At 37.0% G+C, this 19885-nt stretch overlaps 1 protein-coding gene across 1 annotated transcript in view; it reads left to right on the top strand.

Moving 5' to 3' along the window:
• AK5 (adenylate kinase 5) overlaps positions 1-19885 on the top strand; it is a 90240-nt gene that overhangs the window by 19477 nt on the left and 50878 nt on the right. Inside the window, exon 6 of the mRNA XM_062617228.1 lies at positions 948-1139. Within this exon, the coding sequence (XP_062473212.1) occupies positions 948-1139 (192 nt within the window). The remainder of the gene's footprint in view (positions 1-947; positions 1140-19885) is intronic.

The following is a 19885-nucleotide window of genomic DNA, read 5'->3' as shown; positions in this document are numbered from 1 at the left end:
TGCCCATGTTTGAAACAGAAAGAGACTATTGTCTCCTTCCTCTTTTTCTGTTAAAGCTAATACTTTCATGAGCAATCTATTTATTCTAAGTACCATCTGTGAGGTTTGTTGTTGTATGTGAAGTTATGTGATACGCAAAAGCTTAAGTCCTACACTTTACAGACTGACTTCACAGACCTGAGTACATCATAAATGCTAGTCCTGAAGGTGTTTGAAAGTGAGTGTTCAAAGTGAAGAGATGGCCAGATACAGCTTGGGTCACCTAATGATTTCTTACCATATTTCTTCACTATTACTAGGATCCATAGAAATGGAAATACTCAGTAAAACTACTAATGTATAAACTTCATTTGTCCTTCACTTTACTAGATCCCTGATTTGCAGTTATAATTTCTGAGTCCCTGTGTACTGTATGTTAGGAAGCTCCAATCCACGCTGGATGTCCACACTGGGGCTTGAGATGTCTGTCTGCCCAGTCTGCTGCAAGGTGCATCAGCCATTCCCTTTCATGAGATGGTGTTCCTTGACCTGAAAGGCATTGAAATCTGTAGCATTCTCTTTCAGAATCTGTGTCATAATTTGGATTTCTTTATTACTGTATGCTCTCTAAGTTCCCCAAATCTCTACTACTATTCTTCTACTACTAATGAAGCAACCTTAATTTAACAGAGCTACTTTTGATAATGTCCGTATTGCATGAAAAAGTCTAACACAGAAACTTAACCTTCATAGACTTTCATGTGAATATGTGCCTTAAAGCTGTTATGTGGTAGTAAAAGTAACTGTCATAATTAGTTCATCTCAGGAAATGACAGAATAACTGTCAACTATGTATTTAGAATAGTCTGAAAAGCATACCTGAGCCTCACCTAATAATGGAATTGTTGAGTCCTGCAGTGCTGGGTAGTCGGCTTAATCAGATATTTCTTGAATTGCTCTTTCTACAGATCTGTACGCCAGATTTGGTGGTGTTCCTGGCATGCTCCAGTCAAAGGCTGAAAGAAAGGTTACTGAAGCGTGCTGAACAGCAAGGAAGACCTGATGATAACCTGAAAGCCACTCAAAGACGACTAATGAATTTCAAGCAGAATGCTGTTCCATTGGTTAAATATTTCCAGGAAAAAGGGCTAATCATCACAGTAAGTCCTTTAGTATATACCTCTGAAACCTTAATTTTTGCTGTGGTTATACTTGGCTTCTTGGACCTTTTGCTTTAAGACAGGGTTGGTGAATCAAATTGTGGTTTAGATATAAATCATGGTTACTGACAGCAAACTTCCAGTTTTCTGAAAGAGTATTATCTTCAAAATGCAGTAAAAGCAAAACTCACATGCACACAGGTGACATGGTAAGCACCATGTAAATTCTTTGCTGCAAGCATGAAATGCTTTACCAACTAGTTGAAAACCCTTTGCTTAGAAATTACTCACTATGTCTAACACAAAACACACCAAAAGCTGCATTCATAAAGAAAGCCAGAAGCACTTTATGGAAGTAGGGCTAGCAAGTATTTGCTGAAGTATTTAAGTGTTTAATGATGACAAATTCAATAAGCAGTTGACAATGTTGAATTATTGACATGTTCTGAATTACTGACTGGTTGTAACAATGCACAGAACATGGTACTACAGCAGGCACCATGAGAGCACAGATGGCATATTTTTTTTATTTTGGTAGTCTAAATAACCTGTGTAGTTCCCATTGGTACATTCTCCTCATGGCAAATATGACTAATTCTATGTGCTGGTCAGATTCATGATGGGCCAAAGCATCCTTAATTGCAAAGTCATCTAATGATGCCTTAATAATGTACTTCAACATCCTTCTGAATTTCAAAATTATGAAATTGTTTTTCAGTTATTATGGAAATTACAACATTGTTTTCCCTAGCAAGTATCTGTTCTGTTTGAGGATTGTGTTTGGAAGGACAAGAGGACTGGAATTTTAGGAAGTCATTCCCCATTATTGAAGAAGTGTGTATTTTATTACATTTCTATAGCCTTTCCTCCTGTAGAAAGCATACTTAGCTCTTCAGCGAAAATGTGCCTTTGTAGGTAAAGCATGTGGGGCATGTGGATTGAATTCCTTTTCTGGGATAAGACAGGTAAAACAGAAGATGTTTTTCCTGTTGAGGTTTCATCTTCTACATTTAGCTCTGTTTCTTGAGAATTATGAGGATAATTTAAATTGTAACATTCACCTTAGGTACCTCTTTAGATTTTGAAGAAAGGAGATGTTTGTGATGGGTGTGGAAAAGATAATGTGGCATGTGAACATTATATTACTGTCTGCTACAGACCAAGTAAACAGCACATGCAGATAATACTGACTCTGCAACGTCAAAAATGTCTTTAATATCAAAAAAAATCTCTTAAGATTTGAATTTACTTCTTGACTATATGGTATCTACTCAAAGTGTGGTGTTGTAATTCCACAGAGATCTAGAATCATTGGATAATAGAATAGTTAGGATTAGAAGGGACCTTAAGATCATCAAGTTCCAGCTACCCTGCCATGGGCAGGGACACTTCACACCAAACCATGTCATCCAAGGCTCTGTTCACCCCTGCCTTGAACACTGCCATGGATGGAGCATTTACAACTTCCTTGGGCAACCCATTCCAGTGTCTCACCACCCTCACAGTAAAGAACTTCCTCCTTATATCTAATCTAAACTTCCCCTGTTTAAGTTTGAACCTGTTGCCCCTTGTCCTATCACTACCATCCCTAATGAAGAGTCCCTCCCTAGAATCCTTACAGCCCCCCTTCAGATACTGGAAGGCTGCTCTGAGGTCTCCACGCAGCCTTCTCTTCTCCAGGCTGAACAGCCCCAACTTTCTCAGCCTGTTTTCATACTGGAGGTGCTCCAGCTCCTGATCATCCTTGTGGCCTTCCTTCGGACTTGTTCCAGCAGTTCCATGTCCTTTTTATGTTGGGGACACCAGAACTGTACAAGTTACTCCAAGTGAGGTCTCACAAGAGCAGAGTAGAGGGGCAGGATCACCTACTTTAAATTTACATTGGTGTAGAAGTGAAGGGAATTAGACTTTGGAAGGGAGACATTGTTCACCTGTCATTAGAGTTGCTACAGTTCAGCTGTTTTTCCCTTTCTGGATGTTTTAGTAAGGCCAAGCCATGAGAGACACAAGTAATTTCGTGGCCAGTGGATAATAGGATCCCTTTCTGTAGATGACAAAGAATGTATATGCCAGACCTCATTTCCATAGGATTTCATTGCATATGGAAGATACATCTTCCAGTTGCCTAAGGCAACTGGGGTGGTGGGGGATAGACGAGAGAAAGGAGTAGCTGGGGAAGGAGTAATAAAAGGAGATCAGGTATGGATACTGCAGAGCAAGTAAGCAACTGAAACTTTCTATAAAAGGACATTTTTTAAAACATATGATCTCAAAACAGAGGAAACATGCTAAGTCCACACAGGAAACTACATACTAGTAGAGCACGTTGTAAATTTGAAAATAACACTTTGAGAAATGGTTACATTATCACCATTTGTTCCTTTTCTTCATGGTGAATTTATAGATCAGCATCATCTACAGAGTTTTGACATTCCTCTAACAATGTAATTTCTTTTCGTTTGTTCATTTTGTTGGAAATTCATTTATCCAATGGGACATTGAAGTATATCTCTGCCAACTATTCCTTTAAGAAAACATCAGTGGAGAGATATTTTCTTACTCCAAATGGCTTTGATCCCCAATGTCTTCTTCACTGGGGAACTTGAGCTTTCTGCTGGTTTTGATAATAGAAGAATTATATAATTTTTCATAGCCTTTTATCAATAGAAAAGAAAACCGTAGGATCCAAGAACCACTGCAGTCTTCATCACCACTTTCTCCCTGTGGAATCATTGTCTCTTCGACTTGCCTTTATTATGTATTTGTGTAATACATGTGGTATTAACGCTAATGCGTCATTTGATACACTTGTGCATATTATTTCCCTGCAGAAAGAGGATGCAAGAAAGAAAATCACATTCATCCTGATGATTATAATTTTGAACTCGGAGAGCACTGAAATGTTACACGGATGAGATCAGTGTAAGAACTAGAACAGCATAAAATAGAATTACAGTACACTAATTCCTAGAGGAGTGAATCCTTGCGGCAATGTCAGGCAAGGTCAGTGTTGACCAGGAGGAAAAAAAGTTTTACATTTTTCTTAAATCTCTACCTGCACCTTGTCACTGGTATTCAGAGCTCTAAATCTCAAACATTTCTTCTACCAAGTGGCTTGATTCTACTCAGGGAAAAGAAACAGAACTGTTTGTCTTATGGAGAGTTATAATTTTAGAACCACAACTCAAATTTTAAACACCTAGTTAAATATGTTGGGCTTCATCAATGAACAGACTAAGAGAGAAAGAAAAATGAACTGAAATATAACTAAGTATGATAAATGAAGAGACGTTTGATAAAATTATAGCTTACTGTTAGACACTGTATGAGCAAGGAAATACACATGTAAATTCCCAAAGAATATAATTTTTCCTGCTCCAACAGTTACTCCATATTGGGGTTAACATAGTTTGGTTAAGTTAATAGAAGTAAAAACCATGTTCGTCATTTCAGATTGTATTGATGAGGCTACTTAGGTGTAATTCTTTCCGTTCATCTCTTTTTTTCCCCACTTCATCTTTGATAATTTTATATAATGCATATCTTGTACTTGTTTGCTGCTGTATATGCCTTGTTTTCAGTCTGTGCATGATATCCGTGGTCTCAGAGTCTGACCTGGGTTTCTGTTTTCAAAAATACAAACGAGGGCCCCACCTATAGTACTTTTAAGAAATGGGGAGATATAACTCTGTCCTTTCTGAAAAATCCTGTCTTCAGAATAATGAAGTTGGAGTATCCAAGATTTTGGATTGTTGTTCAAATTGAACAATGTAAACTTCATTAAAATTAAGAAAGAGAAGTAAATATCTGATATTTTCTTGAATACATGGTCTGTGTTTAGCATTCCTTTTAGCAATCTTTCAATAGATCTAACATACCAAAACCTGACTTTACTTAAGTCAAACTTTATTCCAAAAGGTATCAAGGCAATAATAATAGATATCACAATATTGGATATAAATAGATGCATATGCTGGCAATTATTGTATCAGTAAGTTTACAAAAATCTTAGAACATTATATATTGTTTATCTAGACAATAGCTAAGCCACAAATTGGGTGTGTGGGGGGGTGTGGGGGGGGAAGATGTTAAATTATAAACAGGAGAAAATGTAAATGCCTAGATGATCTGCAGATACTCAGAGGACTTCAGTTCTGAGCACAGTTTAATCCATTCTAATATCCTTCTTGCCATCTAGCAATTGTTTAGATGAATATATTAGAATATTATTATATTTGGTCTCAGGTGCTGACATGGCAGTTGGTATGTATGCCCAAGAAGCAAGGCTATTGTTGAGGTGTGTCATGAGTAGAGAACTTCAAAATAAAAGGGTCTGTGTATACAAGCTTCTTGCTGTTCAATTAAAAATACTTAGGTGGTTCATATCACTCACCTATGAGAATCATTGTTAGGTACTTTCTTATTTTGGCTACAGTACTCCTGGAGATACAGGATGGTATCATTTCACTTTCTAATGCTGATTTAATATTTCTTTAACTAGATAATAATGAAAAAGTAAAGCAAAGAATGAAAAAACCTGAATCCCTATGCAACTAATGTGCTTTAATGCTTTTAATGTGGTTGCTGTCCTGAGACAGAGCTAGCATGCTCTGAAAAAATGTGCTGTTAGTTACAAATAATAAAAAGTTAATCCTTCTTTCTACCCCCACCCCTGGTACCCCAGCCTAGGTACGCTGTTTCAGGAGAAAATTGGTTTGTATTAGCTGAAGGTCTAGTCCAGCCCATCTTTGTTGTCTGGTGAGAACGTGCTGTTAAAGAAGATTCCTATTAAAAGAATTTCTTAAGAATCAGCTGGAAAATTAACTGAAACTTGATTTATTATTTTGTTAATTTCAAGGTACTTTTCTCTTTTGGACATTATATTGATGTTTCATCATTGTTAGACTTGCTGGTTTGAGCTACCTAGCCCTTAAGAACTGTAGGATAAAGCTCAAGGAGATCACATTCACTGACCTTTGAATAAATTACTATGATATAAAAGTATTCTAACCAGGAAACTTTTTCATTTACATGCCATCAGATGTGATTTATCCTACTGCAGGGAAGTTTAGAGGACACAACAATACAGCGTGGCAGACCGTAATGAACAAACTGTTGTAGCACTGGTATTATAATGTTTCTAACTCTAAATCATAAATAAATAAATAATGCCATAGAAAACAGCCTCTTCACCTAGAAAACATGTTGTTTTTTTTTTTCCTCTCACCTGATTTAGTTAAGTTTTTCTCAGTTATAGGCAGAAACTATACTCAGGAGAGAAAGGAATGAGCATTGAGAGGATATTAGATGGTGCTCACACACATTGAAGAATACCACAGTTGTACTTTTTTACTGATAATTCAGTGCAAGAAAAAAATGATAACTACTTATTATATAAAATAAATCCATTGGTAGCAATCAGCCATTTTCAGTAAAGTAGAAAATTAGAGCATGCTATGGTTATTGCTATTCTGTTTGTATCGGAGGAAAAAGTTACCAGAGGTGAAGAGAGCAAGATAACATGCAGGATTTGTATTTCCAGCTGACCTGTATTTCAGAAAGTAGTTACTTATATCAAACCAAAACTAATGGTAGGATAGAGGAGAAGTTAGGTAGAAAAGAAATGGTAATTAAACTACTCTGCCTTGTTCAGATGGATTTTAAAACTCTTCTATTCCCACCCCAGTGATACACATCATGCATCTTGCCATTTTGAAAAGGGTCTAAATCTCCACTTTATTTGGACTCTAATCTGGTCTAGATATTGGTGTATTCAATGGAGAGGAGATCATTGCATTACAAAAACCTTTCAGTCACAGTTATTAAAGTTGCTCTTGGAGAGCTTAGCTTTTCTTTGTAGAAATATGTTAGTCTAGGCAGAAAAAAGAATTTACAGAGCTCATCATTGTAGCAGTGGAAGTTCCTCTTACTGGAGACAGGATTAGGCCCAGTCTGCCTTATCTGTAATAATTTTATGTAAACATAATGCTTCAGCGTCAACCTTGGTATGTTAATAAGTCTGTGTGTATTTAAGAAAAAAAGACTGCCTTTAGCAAGACTAAAATTCTAAATGTTACAAGGCGTCTTTGGATGCTATTTAAGCAGCCAGAGCAGGACAGCGTCCTGTGGCATAAAATGCTGATTTCACTGATATCTTCATTGTCTCACTTTTCCTTTTAGGGACTTTACCATGCCTATGCAAAACATTAAAATGACATTCAGATTAGTCAGAGAAGTGAAGGGAACCCAGAAAAAGCAGCTGAAGCTGGAAATGGGTTTTGAGCACAGATTTAGAAGTCAAATAGTTGCGGGTGAGGGAAATAACTTATGTAGCTGTCTGCCCTCATTAGCATCGAACAAGCCTAATGGCTGTCAACTGTCACAGAAAAATTCCCCACGGAACCATGTTATATAAATTTTCTCTTGATTTGGTTAAAAAAAGGGGGTTTGCTATAGCATTGCACACTGACATGAACTTCAGCTACAGGCTGTGATTTACCAATATGCTGATGAAAATATCAGTTATAATCTATTTCTAAAGTTTCTGTGTTACCATATAACTGCCCAGCTATAGGGTTGGGCTTTCTATTTATTTATTTTTTTAGCTGTGAATGCTGATTCCACAGGACTTCCAGTTGCTCACAGAAGCATAGAATCATCTTGGTTGGAAAAGATCTTTAAGATCATGTCCAACCGTTACACCAGGATTGCCTAGACCACCACTAAACCATATCCCTGAGGGGAATTCCTCCTTTAATTCTTGGCCTCCTGGCCATGTGAGAAATGTGGGTCCTGCAGCCTTTTCACCAGCTCTCAAGGTCAATCCAGATCTTATCTATAGGAAGTTGTTATACAGAGGCATGACCTGAACCTCCACCCTGCTTGCAAGTCCTTATGGCAACAGCTGCCTGGCACCTCTCCCAAACCAGAATCCAGTTCCAAGAGTCATCTCCTTGGTGGAGAAACTTGCATCTGGTTTGGGAGAATACAGAAATACTAGCTTCTCTTGTTTTTATGGTAGTGGTACTTACTCTCATCCATGCAGTTTTGTATTAAACAGTCCTTAAAAAGAAAATTAAAAGAATCCCATACCCCTTTCCGTAAAGTAATGCTCGCAATAGAGACTGTTAGCCACCACCTCCGCTGTGCTCTCTCACTCCCCTGCTGCAGGTTCAGGATCTCATATACATGGCATCTGATTCCTTGGATCTTGCATTTTGGCTGCAAATTGATACAGACTTGGAAAAAATTATTTCCCTCGGACCTGTTGTATGTATACTCATTGTGAGTGTAGCCTTTCTCCCCACAAGTCGTAGATGTGGGTTTGAACTTGCTTTACTTTGTAGAGGGTACAGCTGAGATTTCCCATTGATTTGCCCAATGCTACCAATATATTTTCAAATGCCTCAGCTGTTATAAAAATACCACAGTCGTGAGCACAGTCTTGCAGGAACATGTTAGCTTTTAAGATGACTGGTTCTTCACGGTACTTCTGGTTTCTTGGGCATGACCAAGTGGGGGTGTGAAGAGGAATCCAGATAGCTTGTTTGGTAGCTCTGTTACAGAAAAAAAACTGGGATATAAGAAAGAACCTGTAACTGTTTTCTGTGTTGCTGCTGAGCTAGAGAAGGTCTGTGCAATGTGGTTAGGTTTTACACTGTCTCAAAACTATTTGCTTTACCGCTTTGTGAGATACTTTAAAGAACATATAAAAGGAGCTATGTAAATGAAATTTATGTGGAAATGTGTCTAAACAAACTGTTTGTAAATATATGCACATTTTATATGGGAAAGATAGATGATTAATTCATGTGTATGTGGAAGCATGTGCACCATACACACTTCAATTTTAAAACATTTTCAGCCTCTAATTATATGATTTATGTCGACAAGTATACCAGAAATAGTAATGTCTGCCAGAGAACAACCAAGTTTGGAAACATGCCCTCTTTGTACATGGCAAGCATAGAGAAAAACCTTGCGGGGGGAAATTCTTTGCTGAAGCGAATAGCATTGCTGCAACACTATATTATTTTCTAACTTTGGAGGAACAATGATTTAAATAAATACCAGCTCTTTGAAATCTGCCCTGCCCCCTGTACACCCAGTAGCTTGAATGAATAAGTAAACTTTGAAAAAAAGAAATAAACTTTGACGTCTGGCTATAGAATTAGCCATCAATGAGTCCAGAAAGAGAGAGGGAATACTGTTTCTGACATACTATCCCAGGTTTTATCCATTTATGGCACTCTGAAAACTGGTATGTGTTTAAAATTAACAGGTTTTTTACAGATCTGAAGCTAAAGCTAAGACAAGTAATTAAGCCAAGTTATCATGCAGAGAAATGAACTGTGGGAGATGTTTAAAGAAACATGCCCTACATATTCTTCAAGTTATTTTGAGCAGTTCATCTTAAGGTAATTAAGCTGCATCCTTTGAGTGAATATTAGCTTCCAATTTCCTTTTTATAGTTAAAGTGAGGATTAAAGAAGATCTATTTTTCTTATTTAGAGGAGACTTACATTAGGAAACCCACTTGGAAAAAATACCACATCTCTGGAAAGTCCTCTTGTGTTGAATCAGGAATACTTGGCATCCATAAGCAAATTTTCCTGTCCTAAACTACACTTGATTTTGTGAACACCCAGCAGAAAAACTAAAGCTGCATTTCAGCCATGCTTTGCTGCAAATGTTAAAATGCCACTTTCTTACCAAAAGTTCCATTAGTGATTTCTAGCCCTGATTACCAGTGATGGATCTTCCCTATGAAAAGTTTATAGTCAGTGCTTTTCCAACTACATGGCAAAGCCATTTTGCTGACATTTGATCAAAAAAGTTTAGATATCAACTTATGCAATTTCCTTCATTAGTAGAATCAGGATGGTCTTACAGCTCTCACTCTCACAGTCCTATTAAAATGTTACTACACCAGTGGCTCATGCCCTACAATTCCAGTACTTAACATTCTAATTTTCTGAATCTTAGGTTAGTATCATTAGCTATTGTTAAATATTTTTGTTTCCTGATGGACATAGCAACTGAATATTTGTTCTGATATCAATTCAACTTTGATTTAAATGGGTGAAATGAGCCTGAGTAAACTGGCCTCTAGTCATGAGATCTAGTATCATCCTGTAATTATTTGAGCATTTGCTCCTGTTACTCCTTTCCTGTAGATATACTGCATGTAAGAGAGGAGCAACATAAAAGATTACACTTTTTACTTTGAAATGCATCATAAAACTGAATTCATTCACATTTGTGAATACCATGGATATTGTATTGATGGAAGCCGTTTTAAGTGTCAAAATGGAGAAGAAACGCTCAGACTGTCAGCAGGAAGTCTGATGCAATTAAACTGCTGGATCTGTTCTGGCATTTTTCTCTAGCATTCTGGAGTCATGTTTCAGCATTTAGGTGTAACAGGACAGGGTTATACACAGCTACACTCTTGGTGGAGAACTGAGAGTGCTGAAAAAGCCACTCATCCGTTCTGACTCAGGGAATACACCACACTAGACAGTATTACAGTGAGAAAAATAGCTTTCTCTTAACCTCCCCCCTTGCAGAATATCCTTTAGAATGTTTCTAATAGCTCTTTGGAGAATTTTTCTTTTTTTTTTTTCTAATACAACCAAACAGAGCTTTGAAAAACTGTATGAAATATTTCAGATCTAGGAAACACCACAATTGTGTGAACTCAGCACTTCACTGAATTAATAAATCCTTTCTTCTAAAATTCACTGATACTTGGTTCTTGGTAAAGACTCCCTTGTGAATCCTCCACAGTTTGTCTTTGCTATAACTAAGTATGTTTCCATAACTAAGTATGTTTCCTTATTCTCTTGCACAGTTATTATCCTTTCTACTCCCAGGGTTAACATTTGTACCTTTCCATCTGATATAGGGCTGCAGTTTGTTTCATTAATGGCCACTGAATATATGTTCACTTTGTTGTCACCATGTCACATTCTGCAATCCAGTAATCTACTTAAAATGGGAAAAGAAGCCTCACAAGATGTGACTATAACCTCACAAGATGTGACTATAATGCTGCAATCCCAATTATCATTGTAATTTTCCATGACAAAAGAACTGTTGTCTCCATTCTCAATGATTAATCTCTTTTTATTCCAACCGCATGGTCATTCATGCCAATCACAGTATAGCAGAGGACTTAATGTGTGAAATGTGGCATCTTTTCACTGTAATTTGATATGATTTCTATATCTAGGGTTGGTCAGACATATGTTACCTCTTGATCCATTTTGTTAAAAATGTAATTGCTAACAGTACATTGGTTTTAGGCAAATCTTAACATTGTTTCATTATGTCCTTCACTGGATTTTTCCTCCCGTCCTTAAATAGAATGTCAAATTGAAACTTCACATTCATGTTTTAAATACCAGTATTTTAAAATTCTTTGCTCTGTCTAGCAAGTCAAGTCTTGTCATTTCTTACATTCTACCATCCATTGTCATTTGGTAATAATACGGGTTTTGTAATGCTGAGGTCATCACCCTCTCCTACCACTGCAAGATGCCATTAAAAAACATACTTTTTACTAGTTTCCTGCTGCGTCCTGCTTTCTGTGGTTTTTTGGTCTGCTCTACTGGAAAGAACAGACTTCTGTACAAATGCAGAGCAATTACAAAAAGGGAACCTAGAATGTGGGCAACACTATTTGTAGTCAAGTTGCTTATTAAATTTATCATTCCTTAATACACTGAAAAAGAAATCCAGTAATCCTCTTCGTGTCTCCACCTTATAGTAAGAATTTCACCACATAAAATTCTAAATAATACTGATACACATAAAGCCAACACAGCTTGTTTTGTTTCTTTTACAAGAACATTATCTCTGCTGTCCTTCATGGTAGGTATGTCACCTCAGTCTGCTGTAACAGCCATTACAGGTTTTGTGCATCCTTTGTGCTTTCATCTCTAACCTTGTTCATGGGGTGTAAGACACAAATGAGCTCAATTCCAGTACCATGAACAGAGGCTTTTCTTCATTTATGCAATTCATGTTCTCTCCTATCTCTTGAACTTTAGAAAGAGGGTCAGGAGCCATGTGGTTTCTGAAATGAGTTTGGGTTTAAGAACTATTCATTATATTCTTAAACTACAGCCAGGAGACCACTCAGAAAAATCACTAAATTTAGTAGGGTGAGTGTAATACAGAATAAATTAAACATGCCTGGATATTCTGTCATAAGTTAGGTTATGACTTGGTAACAGAAACCATGCCAGTGTTTCTTGGAAAGAAACTAAGGGGGTACTAACACCTTTAGCTTAACAACCAGTTATGTTAGAGAGAACATTACGTAGAGTTTATTTAATAGCTTCTTGTGAAGGTGCACAACAATTTGTTATAACCCCATTCTAATAACATACCTTGTAAATATGAATTATTCTTTAAGTTAAAGGTCACGGTTGCTCTTTTTACTTTAAGCAGAGTTCAAAAAGATTGCAGAATTCCCTTTTTCCCATGAACTGCACAAGAGCAGTGAACTTTGCTGATTTAAAAAAAAAAGTGCTCTGAAAAAAGATTTACTAGAAAATGGCTGATATTTGAGGTATAAAACAAGACCTAACTCCAACCTTTTTCAAATATATGATTTGCTTGGGGATGAATAAGGACAAATAATAGAATAAGGATGGGACATAATTACAGAAAGCGAGTCATTCTCTACCTCAGTGACTGTGCACTTATAAAAGTTGTACACCTTAGAGAAGGGTTTGTAGGAAAACATTTGTAAATTAAATCACAGGCAAATACTCAGGATCTTCATTACATGAGGTAATAGAGTGTTGAGTTAACATCAGGGAATTGCTTAAAAATTGGTGTCGGCAAAATTGATTGCTTGTAGAATCAGTATATAGAAATGGGCTCTCTGCAGACTGTCCATGCTAGAGGAAGCAGTTAGTTCCCCTAATCCTTTGGCAGAATTTTAATAGAGTAAGCTTTACAAAGAATTAGGATCTACCTTTAAATTCTTTTTCTCCTTTTACAGTGTAAACTACTCTGAAAACTAATAGAATTAAATAAGATTGCAGTTCTCTGGAAATTTGGATAGTGACTTCCAACAGTTTCTGTGAGCTTGAACAGTATACTCCAGGTAGAAGGAAATTTTCCCTTTCCTTCTTAGTTGTAATGACTGCATAGAATGCAAGCATTTTTTTTAACTTAAGATTTTGAAAACTAGTCTTAAGAGCTAGCATATCTGAATGAAAACTCTGCAAATCTTGCCTTTGTTGTATAAATTGTAACAAGTCCACTCTTAGAGGGAGTCTTACTATTGATACTTCTTGCTTGATATTTATTATGCCCCCTGGAGAAGATCATGCTCCTTAGAATGAAAAAATAATTTACCTTTGATATAATACTCCATAAGAGTTCAAAGATCTAGTAAGTTTTATGATATGCAAACGGAGGGAATTGTATTAATGATTATTAATTAGGGGTGAGACCCACCAACTGAATTTGACAAATGTGTAATGCCATATAATATATTACTTAAAAATGCGACAGGTAGCCAAAGCATGTCAGAAAACTGAGTTCAGGCCAGAAACCTGACCTAAGGTTTAGGCTTAAGATCATCTGGGTTTTCTGTTTAAAAAGATGTTTACAGTCAGATTATCCATTATCATCTCATTCAGAATTTTAAAAAGTTACAGAGAATAATATTTAAAAAGACTTTGGTTTCTACTTCACTACAGCTTAAACCAAACAACATGAGTGTGGGAATCTAAAATCCCGCACAATCTCTTTTGTAAGCAAAATACCCAGTTGTATTCACATTGTCATTTTTCCCCCACTTTAAATAATTTCACTGCAAAGGTAAAGAAGTCTTCATTTTCTTGAATGCCTTTTGTTTAATTAGAATCTTAAACAGGAAAAAAATGCAATAGAAGGTATCTTTAAGCCTAGTATCAATTGAATTGAAACTATACAGTAAGGACAATCCCAAGCACAAATACAGGCTGAGCAAGGATGGGTTGAGAGCAGCCCTGAGGAGAAGGATGACCTGGGGATGTTGGTTGATGAGAAGCTCAACATGACCCAGCAGTGTGTGCTCGCAGCCCAGAAAGCCATGTCCTGGGCTGCATCAAAAGGAGCATGACCAGCAGGTCAAGGGAGGTGGCCACAAAGATGCTCGGTGGGCTGGAGCACCTCTCCTATGAAGGCAGGCTGAGAGAATTGGGGTTGTTCAGCTGGAGAAGAGAAGGCTCTAGGGAGACCTCGGAGCAGCTTCCAGTAGTTAAAGGGGCTGACAAGAAATCTGCAGAGGGACTTCTTTTCACAGGCATGTAGAGGACAGCCACTATTGTCACATTACAGACATTTTCGGAAAATATTCTTGTCCCTCTTCAGACTTTACTTCCCGAGTCAGGGTGAGCTGCCCTTGTTTTATGATTTGTACTATTTGCTTCATCAGTATAGTTGTCATTCTCTGGACTCATAGTTGACAACATATCCCTTGGACATTTCCCATTATATTATTCAGTGCTTCCCTAAAATTATGTTTTATTTAATAGCTTCTGAGTAGAAATATTGTCAAAAGCTTTTGAAAAGTTAAATAAATTATGTCAATCAGTTCCACTTCATCCACTTTTTTATGATATTTAAAAAATGTTTTCTGCCTACATAATCACGTGGGATTTTGTCCTACATTTGGTTCCAGAAAATACACGCTAGATGCAAGAATGTCATATTCCATGATGACTAAAGCAATAGTTCCTGTCACTATCTCCGTAGCTTGCCAGCTTTCATTTATAAACCAAATAGTCTCCTTTGTGCTCTGAAACAACATGCTCCAATAATTTAGACAGATAAACAGAACTTTCTGGTACAGATATTAAAATAGCAGTGCTCTCACTTCTTGCTGCAGGAAACAAACTCATGTCCTTCCTGAGGCAGTACAACTGGGAGTTGGTTTTGTGAGCCCATCCTGAACTCAAACTGACATTTGCTGAATACTATTATTCCAATGCCATTTACAAAGTTTATTAACCTAGAGACCACCACTGGAAACACTGCTTATCCTGGGTCAGAATTTATTTAAATACTCAGGAACTGTTTATCTGTCAAGGAAAATATATTTTTGTCTTCCAAGGAGCATAGAAACATAGGATCATAGAATGGTTTGGGTTGGAAAGGACCTTAAAATCATCTAGTTCCAACCTGCCCCTGCTGTAGGAAGAAAAAAAACAGGAAAAGCTAATAATTTTCAAATGTTCTGCTTCTTACAATTTGAAATTCAACTATTGCAGATGAAATTACGGATATTGCTAAGGTTTCAGACACCTACAAATACCAAATTATTTCCTGAATTAAATACAGATTTTGCATATGAGAACCCCACAACAGCTAATGTTTAAGCCTATAGTATACCCCATGCGTGTTCTTGCATCCGAGTCACTAGTTCTCATGCTTTATTAACTAATTACATTTGCAGCAGAAATTAACTCAGGACTTTTCATGTTAGCCTTCATTTGGTAGCTGAACTGTGATGAGACACAGCCAAAAGTCATATTTTTGGTAATAGTTGTTATGACATCATCTAATGGTAAAAGACTAACCTACAATATTTTACTATTTTTTCATTCAGAAGCTCTGCCACAAAAGTCAAAAGTAGAAGTGCTATTGATCTTGAAAACAAAATACTTGTATTTGGCAGCAGTATCAATGCTTTTCATTGAAGCAGAGTGCAGGTTATCACGGGAAGAAAATAATATTTATAGGAAGAAATGTTTTTTTTTCCAAGTTTGTCTAAAATGTATTTTAGTTGCCGTATTTGAATTACAGTTGTTGGTTGTATGGACCTTCCCTGGGAAACCAGTGTTCCTATATATTTATTTGGGGTGCCCACCTGCGATCTGTATATGCTGTGGGAGCTGATACTAGAAAACAGTTTGGTTTTGTTTTAAACAAAAGGCACAGTGACACAGAAGCTCCGAGAGCAATACAGGCAATAGAAAACAGGTATTTTTTATATGTCATTCAGGAAAACATCTTTCTACACACAAACGTATTCGTTAATCTCTTGAAGCTTTAGGGCTCATTCCCTTTGGGAAATACTGTTGCGCTCAATATTAAAAACTAAAGGGATTGAGAAAAGTGTTTATTTGAACATATTAGTGATGAGCTATTTCACTGAACTGGGTGCTCTGGGAATGGGAATATCTCATATGGTACTGGAGGAAATAGTGGAATTACAGTGTAGCAAGCAGACCTTAACTGGTTTATTCCCAAAGAGTCTCCTGTTTTACATGAAATAGGGTGAGCTCCCAGGAACTTCTGAAGAACAAGGACACATCCAAGCTCCATCAGAAGCCTTCCTAGGAAAAAAACCTTACTGGAGGACAAGCATTATTGCTGTAGAATGAAAAAAACAAAAGTATCTGGGGAAGAGTTGAGTAGTTCTAGATCTTCCTGTAATACCGCTGAAGATAGCAAACAGACAACTACAGCTGTTATTGACTGAGCTCCATGAGACTTGTTTATGCTGTTCTTCCCTTTGCCTGGGTTTCGAAATACTGAATTTTACATTATTTCTTCGTCATCTGCAGTGTCACTGTGAGCTCCAATAATGTAAGAGGAAGGAATGGCTATTGCGAGCTAAGACACGGAGGGCTATTAAAGCTGTATGAGGATTTGGACAGCATCTAATCATACCTGACTTTCTGTAAGCACTAATGTCTTTCCTTTCCTGGAGGGTTAAGTGCATTAAAGTAAAAAATCAAATCATTTATTCTAGTCCCAGTGGTGGCCAGAGTAAGATGATCTTTCCTTCAGGCTGAGTGTTTTCCTGGGTTCTACAGGAACTGAGTGACAAATAAATCATGGAGCATCTCCTAACTCAGACTGTAATTCAGTTTTCTATTCAAGCTCTCCAGCAGTGATCTGTCTTGATGCTTGACATGACTGTTCTGGATTTTTGTAATACCATTTGCCTCTAAAGGCAATTCTGTGATTCTATGAATTCCCTTTAAAAAGCAAACACGTAGCGAAAATTACTCCAACAGTGGAATGCATATTTTTAAAAATAAGAAAGTGTGTTTGTGCTTTCAAGGTAGAAAATGTCTCTATATATGTATGTGCTAAAGCATCCCCTGTTTTTAATTAATCTTCAAAAATTATTAATATAGCTGACTTTAGTATAGGAGCTGCTGGACAGATGTAATACATGTTAAGGAGCAAATTTTCAATCTATGAAAAGTGGATATGCATGGAGAGTTCATATGTAAAAGATGTTGGCTATATTTATAGCTTGAAAAGTTAGTCCTAGAAGTTGACAAGTCAGATAACCCAGAAGAAATACATACAAATCATGCCCCTTAAATACTATGTGAACTAATGCATATGGTGCCTAATTCAGTTCTGATTCCTGATGTCAGCTTCAGAAAGAAAAAGAATATTTATTGTAGGGGCCATAGTAGTGTAGAGAAATAGCTGAAACATCGTGAATTGTTTATTATTATGTTAAACTGATGTCAGCTTAAAAAATTTAAAAGAGATAAAACTGTAGTGGAGGACAATGCCTGTTGGAAACTCACAGCTCCTCTAAGGAAACAGAAAACGTGATGCAAAAATTATTTCAGAAATAAAACAGCAATATATTTGCTTTCCACATAATAGTCACCAACTATGCAGATTAATATCCTTATTGGGAAAAAAAAATAACCAGCCAGTGCTCTTAAATATCTGCTCAGACAGAAAAATTTTGCATCTTAGTATCATGAAAAATATGGAAGTTCTAAAACCACCCCGTGGCACCACTCTCTCCATCAGCTTCTCTACCAAACAAGTAATTGCTTTCTTCCCAGTTCATTACTTTTTTACCTACCATGCCACCAAATAATCGATTTCTGCTGTCACCCCCAATCACATCTGGCTGTCCTTCAGTTTGCTGATTTCCTGCTCTACAAGAGTCATAATTGCAGTGTCCCATCAACTCTCACCACCACGTTGCCCAAGACACTAATTTTTAATAGCTGAAAACTGATAGGTCAGGGTGTTGCGCAACATCATCACAGCATAAAGATAGAACTTGCCCCTCTTTCTGCCTATCAAAAGCTATTACTCCACATAAACCTACAAAGATGGACTATTACTTCTGCTTCTTACTGTTTCTTTGGATAAGACGTACCATTTACTTGGTATCATAGAGCTCATATCATGAGTTCCATACACAAGTTGGCTTAACCGAGTTTTACTGTGAAGGGAATGAAACTATCAGAACATCTTCATACTTGTATGTCATGGCACTAAGTTCCTGAGTTTAGTATGAAATAATAGAAAATAAATTTAAGAGGAAAAAACCCCAAAGCCTCTCTTTTGTGGTAACTGCATTGTCTATTTACTGCCAAATTAATAGAACAGGGTGACGATTAGCAATGGAACAAGTGTCCCAAGATGTCTTCTTCTGTACTAATGTGGGAGTGAGCCAGAATCAGATGTAATTTTTGCATTTCATGTCAGCAATAACAAAATCCCTAAATCTATTCAGGGTCCATCTTTTCGTTTCTAGAGAAGCAGAGCAGGTTTGATTTGTCTGTGCATATGTGTGTGCAGGTTTGTATTTTCACATTTTGAAGTATATAAAGCAGTTAGCTGGTAGTTTCCATTATAACTGCTTATTTACTCTTCTGAGGGTCATTTCAGTTCTCACTAATGCTATTAGAAGATATTACTTGAATTGGATGGTTCAATTTTAATTTTTTGTTACCACACTGGATTCTGTCCATGTGTGTTCAAAAATTACATAGTTAGTGGCTTCAGATTTTGAGTAAATAAGGTTGGGATAAACAACTAGCAGCAGCCCCTACAGAACTATCAGCTCCACTCAGAGCTGGTGAACATTCAGCCTCACACTTGTTTAGAAGTAGCGCTTGTAGCAATAGACAGTTGACAAACGGAACTTGAGAAACTCTAATGATAAACCATGGGGACTCTGCAATGATTTGTGAATCCTGTTGGAACTTCTGTGGTAAAAAATAAGGTGCTAATTGGTTTATTTTAGATAACCTGGAGTATTCCTTCAGGTCATATTGATGGTGATAAAATCTCTGGTTTCTTTTCTAAATTTCTGTGCAATACAAATTTATGACTTCTCCTAATTGCATAATTTTTTATTAATCACTGGTAAGCTCTAGTGTAATTTCAGTTGTAGATTTTCTTCTGTACATGATACAAGATCTTATAAAAAATTAATCTGAGATCTCAGAGTATTTGATACAAAAGATAGAAAATATTAGAACTAAAGGAATGGATTACAGAGAAATATGTCTTCCCTGTGTCCCCTCCTCCCATTTTATGGCGTTTTGGAGGTTTTTTGTTTCTGTTTTGCTTTTGGTTTGTTTTTTCTTAAATAGTACTGTTAAAAGTTGGGGCAGGGGCTGGGGCTGCTCACTGGGGCAGCGTTGCTCATGGCAGGGTGGTGGGGAGCTGCATCCTACTGCCTGCGGCTCCCCCAGAGGGTTTTTTTTCAGGGGGTTGGAACTAGATGATCTTAACGTCTTTTCCAACCCAAACCGTTCTGTGATTCTGTGAGTACTTTATAATAGGGAAATGTTCCCTGAGTTCCCAGCCTGCACATTACAGCTTCATTCCTCAGTCCCTCTCTATTATTTTTCCTATACAAGCCTTCGTCTCTTTTTTCCTGTCCTCCCTTTCCAATGGTTATTACCCTACCTTATGCATTTTTCTTCACATATTTTTACTGTTTTCCCATATTGCTG

The sequence above is a fragment of the Pezoporus occidentalis genome, unplaced genomic scaffold (genome assembly GCF_034315485.1).
Source record: "Pezoporus occidentalis ecotype Australia unplaced genomic scaffold, CSIRO_AGI_Poc_V1 ctg194, whole genome shotgun sequence".
NCBI classification, from domain to species: domain Eukaryota; kingdom Metazoa; phylum Chordata; class Aves; order Psittaciformes; family Psittacidae; genus Pezoporus; species Pezoporus occidentalis.
Note: the sequence above shows the minus strand (reverse complement) of the source record. Positions and strands in the feature narration are given on the sequence as shown.